Source organism: Sesamum indicum, linkage group LG8 (assembly GCF_026168435.1).
Source record: "Sesamum indicum cultivar Baizhima isolate 11 linkage group LG8, ASM2616843v1, whole genome shotgun sequence".
Lineage (NCBI taxonomy): Eukaryota > Viridiplantae > Streptophyta > Magnoliopsida > Lamiales > Pedaliaceae > Sesamum > Sesamum indicum.
The window spans coordinates 24,173,762-24,187,683 of record NC_142664.1 but is presented as its reverse complement, the minus strand read 5'-3'; the positions used below and the strand labels follow the sequence as shown (position 1 = coordinate 24,187,683).

Below are 13,922 nucleotides of genomic sequence, written 5' to 3'. Positions count from 1 at the left end.
TGCTGGTAAATGCATATGATCACAGCTTTTCATTTATCAGAAACTTCTGCTGAATTGTAGCTCTAAGCCATTCCTTGTTCTTGTCTGAGATGAAGGGAACTTGTGCTTTTGTTTCCTCTAAACAAGAGCAAGCCGATATTCGTTAAAACTATGCATATAAGAATCTAACGATCAAATTATCGCATGTTGATGTGAGCTTAGAGCTGCAAAATGAATCAAGTCAATACTTAATTCATGTGTGATCGTTAAAAGCTTGTTTAAAACTTGATTTGCACAACACAATAAGTCAAGTTTCAATACCCATTTTTCGTTTTATAAGATTTGAAGCTTGAGTCAAGCTCGATCAATTGTATAAACATGATAAAAATATAAAACTATTTAAGTTCAGCCCGTGATTGTTAGAAAAAATGAATTAAAATATTTGACATTTTGCATGTATTTTCTTGTCTCTTCCTTCTCCGAGCTCAGGTTATAGAATGAGGAATTGAGAGACGATATTAGTAAAAACTAGCTTTATTTCACTGGGATAAATCATGATGTTTATGTCAAGCTACTAATAATCTTGTAATTTAGTATAGAGAGGAAGAATTAAATTATTTTTGTATTTATTGCTTTTCTTCTTTTTCGTTCAGGAAAATTAATATCCATCTCCTAAGAACATCAATAATAACTGCCGAAATAATAATACCATAATTCATAAACTTGAATAGCTTCAGGCATTCAGATTGTTGTAAAAAGAAATGATGGTTTTTATCAACAATAATAGGGGAATTTATTACAAAAAAAATGTTTTGATAAATATGATGATGATATTCTTTTGGAAAAAAGAAATTATGCTTATATAGTTTTTCACTGAAGCTGTGCTCAAAATAATAAAGTTGAAATTTCACAAAAAGGAGTTGTGAATTTCGGTTTTGATGAATGTGACTGTATGTTTTTTTTTTTTTAATAACATTTTTTTATTTGTTTTTACATTTGAATGTATTTTGTATCAGAATTATGAATATATTTAAACAAAAGAAAATAGTAGTTTTTGTCTCATAATTTAGGATTTTTTCAGTTTTGGTCTAATTGATTATGAATTTTGTAACTTTTAAAAGCTAACACTTTTGTTAGATATTTAATAGAAACGGCCATGTGTTAGTATATAAGACTAATAGTACTACCTTTTTAAAAGTATGGGATTAAAAAAGATAATTTATCAATGGGACGGGTAGGCTCTAACTGGTCACGTGCTTATTTTTCATTAAAGTATCTAATGAAAAGTATCTATGAAAATAAAAGTACTATTTTCTAAATATTACAGGATCATAAAATGAGAATTCTTTAACCAATAAAATCAAAAGTGGAAATAATTTAAGTTACGGAACGAGAAGTGCTATTTCCCTTTTAAGCAGCATTTGATATTTGAATGTATCAATGTAACACTAGAAAAGATTTACTATTGCCTATGATTTTACTGGCTATGGAGTAAATCAGTGGTAAATAATTATTATAACCATAGCTAAATAAAAATCAATGCAAAAACTTAACTTATTCCCCATAAAAATATTCTTTTACTATGACTATGAGCCATGACAAGTACTTTTGCCAGGAGTTTTAACAATGACAAATGTATTACTCACGCTCGTAAAAACTACAGTTAACAACCACTGCATAGCCATAGTCGATGATTTTTTATTATTAATTTTCAGGGATAGTTACATTTACATCTCCACACCTATTGTCTTTTTACACAAACTATCCCTATCTTTTGAAAAATTATAGAAACCACCCCTTGCAACCTTTAAACCCCAAAATACCCCTATTCACTAGGTCAACCTTTAAAATATTTTTTCAAGAAAAGAAATGTCCTTAGAGGTGTTTTTGTAATTATCAAAAGGTAGAAGGGGTGTCAAAGTAATATTTATGAAGATGAATAATATGATCCCATATATTTTTTTATTATTTATATTAATTTTTAATTTAAAATTAAATTATTTTATGAATTTTTTAATTGAATATCTATATAAAATTATACCTTTAATAATTAAAATATTAAATTATTCAATTAATATATAACTAAAATTAGTTAATAGATTATAAAAAATTATCATACTTGTATAAATTATTTAAAATTATTAAGATTAAAAGATTCGTTATCCTCTATTTATATTTTTAACTAAGTTTTACTACGATGAAAATTAAAAATAATTATGTATTTTATATAAATCTAATTAGAATTAATAAAATAAATTAATTTATTTATTAAAAAAATATTTTAATAAAATGGAAGTTAGGATTCGTATGGCGGTGTGGTTGGGGAAGAAGGGATAATTTTTTTAAAATAAAAAATTTAATAATTTCAAATATTTTTTAATAAATGAGTTATTTATTTTATTTATTCTAATATGATTTATATGAAATACATAAATTAATTTTAATTTTAATTTTAGTAAAATTTGGTTCTAAATAAAAATAGAGAATAAATAATCTTTTAATTTTAATAATTTTACTAAGGAATAATTTATATATTAATTGAATAATTTAACATTTTAACTATTAAAAGGTGCAAATTTTTTTTATAGAAATTCAATAAAAAAATTAATATAATAATTTGTATTAAATTAAAAATTGATACAAATAATAAAAAAATATATGAGGTCATATTGCTCATCTTCATAAATATTACTTTGACACTTTTCTATTTTTTCATAATTACAAAAACACCCTTTAAGGGTATTTCTATTCTTAAAAAATTATTTTAAAGATTATCGTAGTCAATAGGGGCATTTTTGAATTTTAAATACTGGTAGGGATGGTTTCTATAATTTTTTTTCAAAAGATAGGAATAGTTTGTGTAAAAAAATAATAGATGAAGGAATGTAAATGTAATTATCCATAATTTTTAACCATATTAAATAATTATGGTTAATTATTATATTTCTTGTAGTGTAATGAAATGTAGTTATTATTAAAAAATATAATTTGAATACATAAGGTCGGGCATGAGCATTTTTAATTTTTACAGTTTGTGATGTGAGTTTCACAGATTATAATTACGAGTAGATATTTATAATTATAGTCCGCTGAGTCATTAATCATTTGTGAACCAACCAAAAAAGAAAATATTGTGGAACTAGCAGCTCTTCTACAGATTTTACTTTCCGTTGAATTTTTCTTCCCCAAATTATCCTTATAACTCTTATATAATGCTTTGTTATAGAATATAAATATTCTCTTATTGTTGAAAATTTTTAAATACTCTTTTACAATAAGTTGTCACAATGCGATACTTATTAGTGATGATAAAAAGAAATCAAGGTAAATAAGGCAAGGACGCATTTTAATATAAAAAAGATTTAAGTCAAACTTACCAAATTGATGTGAAACAACGAATTACTAGCATAACTCCAGCCAATAAATTGTAGTCATGTAAGAGGGGGTAGGTAAGGTTAAAGTAGTATTTTACCCATATCTACCTTAAATAGCATATATTTGTATTAGTATAAATACCCTCCCATTTTTCCATTCGAAAAGGAAGAAATCACATGTAAGAATTTTAGTATTAAGTGTGTTGAATGGCGCCCCAATAATATAAATTTAGTCGATATAATTTTTCGGCAACATCAACTTTGTCCCGTCTGTAAGAAATAAGCGAATCAACATTTGTAGATGAACATGGACCAAAGAGCAAGAAGTGGCAATGGGGCTTAGGCGGGCTCGATGGACCTCCGAGCATACCCTGCAAGACGCCTCAACTTAGGTCGCTTCAAGTGTAGTTGCCTAGGACATTGAGTGTAGTTGCCCAGCTCACGACCTTCTCGCTATCCTCGTACAGGCTAAGGTGCAAACCCGGCCCCCAACAATAGTGAGTAGAAGACAACGAACCAGAGTGAATGAGGAGAACCTCAAGAGGTGAAAGGAGGTCAAGCATCTTCCCCTGTTGGAGAAAAGTCATTGACTCGAAGAAGACGTCCTCAAGAGGAGAAAGAAGGTCAAACACCTCTCGCTCTGATGGAGAATCATCCAAAAGAAGAATTCCTCAAGAGGAGAGAAGATATCAAACACCTCCCCTTCTTGGATAAGAGTCATCCAACAGAGGAGAACTTCAACAGAAGAGAGGAGGTCAAGCACATGTCCCTCTTGAAAGAGAGTCATTCCAAAGAAGAATTCTTTAAGAGGACAAAGGAGGTCAAGCACCTCTCCCTCTTGAAGGAGAGTTATCCTAAAGAAGAATTCTTCATAAGGAGAGAGGAAGTCAAGCATCTTTTCCCTCTTGGAGGAGAGTCATCCAAAAGAATAATTCCTCAAGAGGAGACAAGAGTAACACCTCCCCCTCTTAGAGAAGAGTCATCCAACAGAGGAGAACCTCAAGAGGAGAGAAAATCAATCACCTCCCCCTCTTGGAGGAGAGTCATGTTAGGAGAACCTTAAGAGAAGAGAGAAGGTCAAATGTCTGTCCCCTCTTGAAGGAAAGTCATCTCAAAGAATTTTCAAGAGGAGAGTAGATATCAAGCACACCCCCTCTTAAAGGAGAATCATTCGGAAGAGGAAAGCCTCAAGAGGAGAGAGAAGGTCAAGCACCTACCCCCTCTCACCACCACACCACCTTCAAACTCCTCAAGACTCAAGAATTTTCGACATCCATAAACACAACAACGGAGCCTGGATTGGGGGGTTATAGAAGACTCCAACTCACCACTTTTGGCATGGACAAGGCTAGTAATTATTTAAGACGAACCAGAGCCCACTAAAATTTCAAAAGAATCAAGAATGACTCTCGGGCAAATTCTTAATTACCTAAATAAATTCATCTTGAAAATCAACAATCCTCCCGAAGTGGAAGGCAAAGACAAATTAAACGCAACCTCATAGATAATATCCGGCCGAGGCTTGACAGAATTGGTCGAGGTAGCTCCCATCAAACAGATGAGGTTGGCCGAGGCAACTTCGACCTAACCCAAGTCGAGGCGTCGAGCCTCGACCAGCCGCACCGCCCCATCTGATGACAACTTCCCACTCTCAATACCTTTTCTCGACATATCACAACCTAATTCGGACTAAAACCTAACCGACTCTCAAGTACATTTACTCATAGGAAGTGAAATTGACGCAAAGCAACAACATAACGCGGCAAAGTGCGATGCAACACTACTGAATGCGAGATAACACAACGCGATGCAATATCGTGGGGCACAACACAACGCGACAGTGCGAAGAGAGATGTAATGCACGACATAGTGTGACGTGACGCAACAAAATGCAACGTGAGATGACATAGCGCAACACGACGCTATGCGACCATATGATTTGCTAGGCCCTCCTTACCCTTATGGCGACAAATGGCCTCGACCCGCAATGGCGTCACCCTCGACCACCGACGACACAGTCCTTTCACTGTGATGTATCCTCGTCATGATATCCTAATATATGTCAGATTTGAGAAGAGTCCGAGATCATAGTGTAATCCTAAATATCCTCATGATATCCAGGGATTGGGGGTTGTTGATGGAGGAAAGAAATCAAGTTAAATAAAGCAAGAATGACTTTTTTTATAAAAAGAAGGTCCAAGTCAAACTTACCAAATTGATGTGGAACAATGAATTACTAGAATAATCTCAGCTAATAAATTGTAGCTATGTAATACGGGGTAGTAAAGATTAAAGTAGTATTTTATCCATACCTGTTCTAAATAGCATACATTTGTATTAGTATAAATAACCTCTCATTTTCTCATTTGAAGAGGTAGAAATCACTTGTAAGAATTTTAGTGTTAAGTGTGTTGAATCGCACCCCAATAATATAAAGTTGATATACTTTTTGGTGACATCAATTAAAATTTATAATTTTTTAAATAAAAAAGTATTTACAATTATAACATATCTCAAACAAACATATTGTAATTTTAAATAGCATGCTTTGAATGAAGAATCAAATAATGCAAGCAAATTAAAATTGGAGGCGATAGGGCACCTGCAGCGAGACAAGTACAATAAAATTGAGAAATAGGTGGCGTTGAGTTATTTATCTCAATTATATTATGTACATCAACATTATATTATATAAAAATAATAGGACAGAAGGCAATAAACACTATTTGTATTCACCATAATATCCTTTTTTCAGCAAAAAATAGGTGGCTTTCATTTTTCTTGATTTAGCTTATATATAATGTTAATTACACTATACTGTAAGAAAATGTGAAATTATATATTTTTAAAAAAAATTAAAATTACACTTACGCTCCCTTTAACAATTCATTGTTTACATATAATCCTCTTATATTACGATTTGGATGAAAAATATTGACATAAAAAAAATTACATAAATTTTGAATTTTATTCCTCATTTAACATTCATATGAAATAATTTTGTAATTATAAAGAAAAAAAATATAATAATGTTAGCTCATTCTTTATATACTTATATTTATTACATTTATCCCCTTACAAGTACAAAAATATACATGAGAACGTCAAATAAGATACAAAATTAATAATTTACTTAACGTTATTTTTTTGCTGATATTAATATTTTTCGTTCAAATTATAACAAAATAGAGTCAGGCATCATGTATAATTTTTTTTTTTTTTGCAGAAAATATAAATATAATTTTAAAAATATTTTAAGAAAAATAATAATTACATATTTTTAAAAAAAGGGCCGGTGTAACGACAGTGACAGCCAGATTGTTGCTTTTCCACCAAAGCAACAACCGGACATACCTAAAAACTTTGACTACACATTGATGCGACAACTATTGTACAGGACAGGGATCCTAGGCAACTAACTCTCCTCACTTTGTGGATTGCACAGTGTTTTTATATAAATAAACAATCGTTATATTACATATAAATAATATTATCATTATTATGTGCTAATTTAATGATTCACAATTTATATGAATATAATTAATTTTCTATGATGAATTTAGAGTAATCTATTAATAATCAGTCATTGGATTATTGGGGTATTGGTGAAATTATGTTTTTTTAAGAAGTAATTAAGGGAGTGCTTGTAACATATCTTATTTTTAGAATGAGAATAAGTCATATGAAAAGGTGTAAGTTAATCATCAGTAAAAATAGAGTGTTGGGCGTATTTAGATTATGGCGTATTCCTTGGCCTGTCGAGTGATAAACCACCAGTTGAGTACTGTTATAATGTACGATCTTGTTTTATTAATGAAACTTACATTTATCCAAAAAAAAGAAAAAAGTAGAGTGTTTCAAAATGAAAATAAAAGTAATAAAATATTGAAGTTTGAGTGTACGAGAAAATAACTTAATATTAATAATTTTTAATAATAAATTGTGGTAGTTAGTAACGGATTATTTATAATTTTTAGTTTAATCGATTTAAATTATGTACTTTAAGAGCACAAATCATAAATGATAAATAATAATTAATAATAATAAAATATTTTTTTTCACTTATTTACAATAATAAGCTAATGAATGCTTATTTTAACAGACTACGCGCAAAAATTCCTTTACTTGTAGAAAAGCAATTTAGACATAAAAGTCGAGAGTGTCAAAAAAACATTTGTTATAAGTGGAAAAAATCTTAAAACATTCCAATCTCTCCGTTGCAGAGGTGACAATGTTACGAATATTTATTATACATAAGGGGAAAAATAAATTGTTGGTTTCTCATTTTTATTTTTTATTTCACTTTAACTTCTCATCTTTCAAATACATCTTCATAATCTTTTTATTTATTTTTTAAATAGATCTTATTATGGTTCTTGACCATAATATTTGGAATGAATTTAATTAAAATGAATGGAATATTCTATTACTGATGGAACAGTCACAAAGTAATGATAAAAGAGTAACAATGAAATTTGACCTATACGTAAAATTCCTATTCAGGTCCAAATTAGTTATAAATGCTATAATTTTATTAAAATTGTGTAGATCAGATTAAATTGATTGTGGCTACCCTAATTAATAGCATTCAATTGCCATAAACTCCTTATGATATTACCTTACTTGGTTATTACAACCATGGCAATATATTAGGATAAGATGACACTTTATTCCTGTATAGCATAAATCATGGATTTAAATTTTCATGGAGTCAAGTTGTATAAATTGATTATCATTAACTCATAATACACTCACATAAAAATGACTACGGCATACGTAGTCTAATTTATGATATTCAAATGAAATATTAGTAACTTAAACCTATTAGGGGGAGTAGTACTTTCGTCTCGTAATTTGAATCTTTTTATTTTTGGTTTCATGGTTATGAGTTTTTTTCTTTTTTAATTTTTGATTCCATATTTTTAAAATAATAGTACTTTTAGTCCCATGATATATTTTTATTATATATTTAATTAAAAAGGCCATGTATTTGTTAAGTGTATGAGGCAAAAAATGCTACTTTTCTAAAGTACGGGACAAAATTTGAGAATTTCCTCATTAATGAGGCAAAAAGTGTAAATATCCTAACAGTCATGTGCTAAGCACGTGCTATTTTTTATTAAAATATCTAACAAAAATATAGCATGAAATCAAAAGTTTATTTTTTAAAAGGAGAAAAATGCAAGTAACCCCCTGTAATATTGAAAATGAGCAAGTTGCCCTATAAAAAAAATAGCAATTTATCTTCTTGTATTTTTTAAAATACAACATTTCCTGTATTTTTTAAAATGAAATAGTTTATCTCCTTAGACAGAGAGGTAAATTACTTCATTTTAAAAAATATAGAGAGAAAAATTACTATTTTTTTCATATAAAATAGTTTGTTTATTTACAATATCATATAAAAAATAAATTAGATTAAACCCCATTTAAAAATTATGAATCAAAATTGAAAAACCAATAACTAACTGGACCAAAAGAAAAAGGACCCTATTTATGCTATAAAAAATATTATCTCCCCTAACCTAACCTAGTACATTGCAAATTTTCATTCTGATTTAGAAAAAAATAAAATAATTAAAATGAATAAAGCTGATTTTGTACAGAGCATTAAAAAAGTCCAGCTGGCTGAAATTAAGTATGCTGATATTTTCATCTTTTTGTCACCTCTTGCTCCTACATTTTCCTGTTCCTGCTATATCAATCATTACTGATAAAGCCTGAAAATTTTGTCTTATTTTTTATTTTTGAATAATAGGTAAGTGTTTGAATTAATATACAATAATTTATTACAAATGAACTGATTTTTGTTTAATAAATTTTGAAATGAATGATTTTGGTCAAGAATTAAATTTAAATTTTTAATAAATACAAATTATTACGTCTGAACATTTCAAAAGTGATTACACTTTAAATTAGTAATATTTGATCCGGTAAGAAAATATAATTTTCTATAATTTAATTAGAAAGTACAAATGGTCAAATGGTAATTGAATTGACAAGACAACAACTTAGCACAACATATATTTAATCAATTTTAATGCAAAGAATCTCTGCTGCAAGAAAAATAGATGTCCAACTGTGTTTGCACTGTAGCCATTCAATATATATGGTTGGTAATTCAATTGTTACTAATATTTTTCTTTTTTTATTTCCTTATATATATATATGTTGAATGTGAAGATATTAATTTAATTAAGTAACTATATATAAAAGAGCATAATCTACATACATTTATTTTTATATTATATCTATACTAATATAAAAAGAAAAGTCCCTCCATACTCACAAATAGCGGTCAGTAACACCGCCACACCATTTTTGTGTGAAGTCAAAAATGCCCTTGATGTTAAAATAATTAACTTATTCAACTTTTCAAAATTTATATTAATTGATAAAATATTATTTTTTTTCTTTTTATATTTATTAATGTGATATACTGATTTATATATTAATATATTTTAAAATATAAAAATTATTTATTATATACCCATAAAAAATATTTGTCACAACGGCCAGTATTAAAAAGAAAACAATAAAATCAGCTATAAAAAGTTAAGTAATAATATATTATATATTAAATAATAATAATATTTTATTTCATTGTAATAGTGAGAATTATTAATTTGACAATGACGAATATTGTGTAAAAATTGTCACATTATAAAAAATTGGTGATGTATATAGTAGATTCAAAGACAACAGATATAGTTGTTATTGCGCATGTGTTGTTGCTAAATTATTACCATGTAATTATGTCATTATTGAAAAAATAATAACATATATAATGATAACTCAATGACAAGACAATTACAACACATATGTTACTAAATTAAGATACTCATTAGTAACTATGTCATTATTGAATAATAATAACACATACATCGTTCAACAACAACTTCCTCATTGAATCTGTAGTATGCTATTTTCTTTTTCTTTGATATTTTACTACTTATAATAAGGTAAATTATATCTATATTTCATAAAATTTTATATATTTATAAATATATTTTAATTAGATTGTAAATTATAATTGTTTTATTTTAGGTTTGCAAAAATTACAAACCTAATAAAAAAAAGTAGAGTTAGCTACATTTTACCATCCGAATTATAACTTTTTTATACTTTGACATCTAATTTTTTTTTTGTGCCATTTACCATATCGATTTCATAAAATTTTGCACTTCGCCATTTATATATGTTTTTCAAATAAGTTATTTTTTGAAAAAAATATTACATGCAATGCACATGTAATATTTAAGGGTTACGTGATGTGATATTTTCACATATGCACAACATGTGATGTTTTTCTAATAGAAAAATCAACAACAAAATGGGCATATAAGACAAAGTAAAAATTTCGTAAAGTTGAGATTGCAAGTTGACAAAACAAAAAAAAAAATCGATGACAAAGTGTAAATATGTGCATAATTCAAATGATCATATGTAATTTACCCAAAAAAAAGAAATATAAAAATGCTTAAATAGTCTCCCCGTTTTTTCAGCAGAAAGAAAAAAAAATATTCAACAAAATGAAATATCCAAAATGCTAAAGTAGACTATATAATAGTTGACACCTATATATATATTTTCTCCGATCTCTCTGTATTATGGCGTCATATGTAGGCAATTTTTCATATCTCTTGATAGCAATTTTCACTTTAAAGTAGTGCAATACTGATGAACCGATTAGGGTATCACTACCTGAAATTTGGTTCAGAAGACATTTTAGTTCATTAGAAAGATCAAATCATAGTTAAAATTTTGTAAGAGGTAGTTTTGAAATATTACTCAGCAAAAATCCTATCGAATGAAATTACATGCAAGATGAAATAGATTTCAAGTAGTGCATTTACAATTTTTAATTTAATAATAATATTGTATTTATAATTATATCAAATTTTAAAAAATACATACATAATTTACCGTTTATAGTATCATCTCTAAATTATTATTATATATGTGATTTTGGTACATCATCAATATTCACTGGTAACTGTATATGTAGCACAATTGACTAGTGTGACAATTATTGAAATAAGACAATTGTTATTAACTTGATGACAACTTTCTTTTTTTTTTTTTATAAATAAATCGTTATTTTTAAATCAACTAACATATTATTATTATAATATTCAGTGCGTAGTACATTAATATTTCCAGAATCAACTAATAAATTCAAAATTAAATATAGAAACAACATATTATTATAAAAAATAAACTAAATACCTATATATAAATCTCGAAATTACAACATTTTAATTGTAAAACATCAATCGCCAAAAAATTCATCCATACTTGAAGTCATCTTTATCCCTGCTAAACGTACCAAAATATTCAACCTGAAATCATTAACACTATGACCCACGCCATGCAAGATTTTTTCTGGGCATTAAATATTCACTCACCAGGGGCATTCTTGGAAAACAACAATATTGTCAAAAATTCTCTTCCTCTATAAAATCAAAACAGCAGGAATGCCGGAGTTCAAAGCACTAAACCATGGCTGCAAAAGTGATCATTGCACTCACTTTCTCTCTCTTCTTCATTTCTCAGGCAAAATTAAATCTCAAAAAACTCTCTCTCTCTCTCTCTCTACAATTTTGATTATTCCCACAGAATTGTGTTTAATATTTCAAATTTTTTATTTAATGCAGGTTTCATCTGATTTCAAGAACAATGAAGAAACAAGCCATGTTAGCCCGCTATTACATGTGATTCCAATTTGTTTTTTTTTTTCTCGATTAATTCCGCTGCTTTTGTAAATTTTTTTTTAAATTTTATGGCTTCTGCTCCATCAATATTTAGATGTAGCAAGTAAAATTGGGTCATTATTTCTTAATTTATATGCCTTTAATTAATATATTTTTTAAATATATTTCCTTTAGGGTTTTGGCAGAGGGGGAGACAGCAGAAAGCTAATGCAAAACTTGGGTGAGTTGGTATATTTCATGTGTTTCTTGAAATTCAAAGGTCATTAGGTCTACATTTTAATATTTGGTAATTAATGCATTGCATTTTATTTATTATTTTCTCTCTCTACATTATTTAGAATAAATTTTTCTCTCTAAAATTCAAGAATCAATTAACTCATGTCCGTATGCCTTTCTGCCTGATATAAGTTTGTGTCCCCGAAAAATAAACAATTATTCATATGTAATTATCTGTGGGTATAATTTTTTGGTTAATTTGTAAATCTTGCAGGGAATTAGGGTTAAAATATTTGTACCTGATTTTTTCTAATAATATTTTTTCAAATTTTATTTTATAAATACACACTATTTATGTTTAAAATTACATGTTGCTAAAATATATAAATAATATGTCTTTTTACATATGATTTGTGCATTTATATAAAAATAAAATATAAGTTAATACATTGATTTAAAATTTCCATCTAAATCATTTTCCTTAAACCTTCACGCAAACATACACTTTTCATTTGGCTTTTACCCCATGTGAAATGATAAATAGGCAGAAAAACAGAAACTCCCCAATAGAGAAAAAAAAAAAAAGAGAGAGAGAGAAAAAAAGGCATCCCGCCCCTCAACTTTTAAATAAAAACTCACTACTTATTTATTTAAAATTGCAATGTACTCCCATATGATATGGGAAATGAACAAAAAAATCTTTATAAAAAATAAAATAATATATTATCTCCTGTGTATTGAAAAAAGAAATAAATTACCCCCTATCTAATGTTTAGCTAGGGGGTAATTTGCTACGTTTTTTAAAGGAGCTCGTTGTCATTTTCTTTTTTGCAATTTACGTACATTAACTTAGCGAAGTTAACAATACCCCATATATTATTCAACAATTCTTGCAGTTGTCGACCTCTCAACGTACTTCAAAGATCGGCTAATTTCCCGCACTCCCGCTTCCGCTTTGGCTCCTGCTCCGGCTCCGGCTCCGAACCCTAACCACTTGGACTGTGGTGGGCTGTGCAAACATAGGTGCAGCCTTCACTCAAGGCAGAATCTGTGCATGAGGGCCTGTGGAAGTTGCTGTGCGAGGTGCAAGTGTGTGCCTCCAGGGACTTATGGCAACAGAGAAATGTGTGGTGAATGCTACACAAATATGACTACCCATGGCAACAAGCCCAAGTGCCCTTAATGAATTTTAGGCCGAAAAACTGGGGCCCGATTCTTGTTGGATTCCCCGTCAAAATTAACTTTAATTTGGTGGTCATATTTTGTCTGGATTGGAAGAGTGTGTTGTCCTTCTGCTTATTATTATTATTATTTTTTTGAGGAAAATATGTATTTTATTTAATTATATTCAGTAATAGTTGTCACCCTATAAATTACAATTTCTGTAGTTTTTGAATTCCAAGATAAGACTCTTCAAAAGAATTGGAACAAAATAAGACACTTTTATTTTGTGATATTTATTAAATGAATTGAGTCGAAAATATTACTGTTTAAAATTATTTGAATATCTATTAAATTTTAAAACTTATATTTGATTATTGCTCAAACACTTTAATACACGGCCATAAATAAAGTATTTTGATTTGGGTCAGTCCCGCCATCCAAATACAATGTTTCTTGCATAATTTAAAAACACTAT

The 13,922-nt window shown here is 28.4% G+C and overlaps 1 protein-coding gene across 2 annotated transcripts; it reads left to right on the top strand.

Annotated features, from left to right (window-relative positions):
- The first annotated feature begins 11,814 nt into the window (after positions 1-11,814).
- Positions 11,815-13,662, top strand: LOC105168725 (uncharacterized). 2 transcript variants are annotated; one of them, XM_088883206.1, is made up of 4 exons: positions 11,815-11,909; positions 12,011-12,067; positions 12,242-12,287; positions 13,180-13,662. In XM_088883206.1, the coding sequence occupies exons 1-4, from the start codon at positions 11,856-11,858 to the stop codon at positions 13,464-13,466; spliced, it is 444 nt and encodes a 147-aa protein (XP_088739332.1). In that variant the 5' UTR covers positions 11,815-11,855; the 3' UTR covers positions 13,467-13,662. The 2 variants fall into 2 exon arrangements, with proteins under 2 accessions (XP_088739332.1, XP_011087170.2); XM_011088868.3 differs by having other exon boundaries at positions 11,828-11,909; positions 12,011-12,049.
- The last annotated feature ends 260 nt before the right edge of the window (positions 13,663-13,922 follow it).

Coding starts and splice junctions, on each gene's coding strand:
- LOC105168725 (XM_088883206.1), top strand. CDS start 11,856: ATGGCTGCAAAAGTGATCATTGCACTCACTTTCTCTCTCTTCTTCATT. Junction 11,910..12,010: donor CTCTCTTCTTCATTTCTCAG/GCAAAATTAAAT, acceptor TATTTAATGCAG/GTTTCATCTGATTTCAAGAA. Junction 12,068..12,241: donor ATGTTAGCCCGCTATTACAT/GTGATTCCAATT, acceptor TATTTCCTTTAG/GGTTTTGGCAGAGGGGGAGA.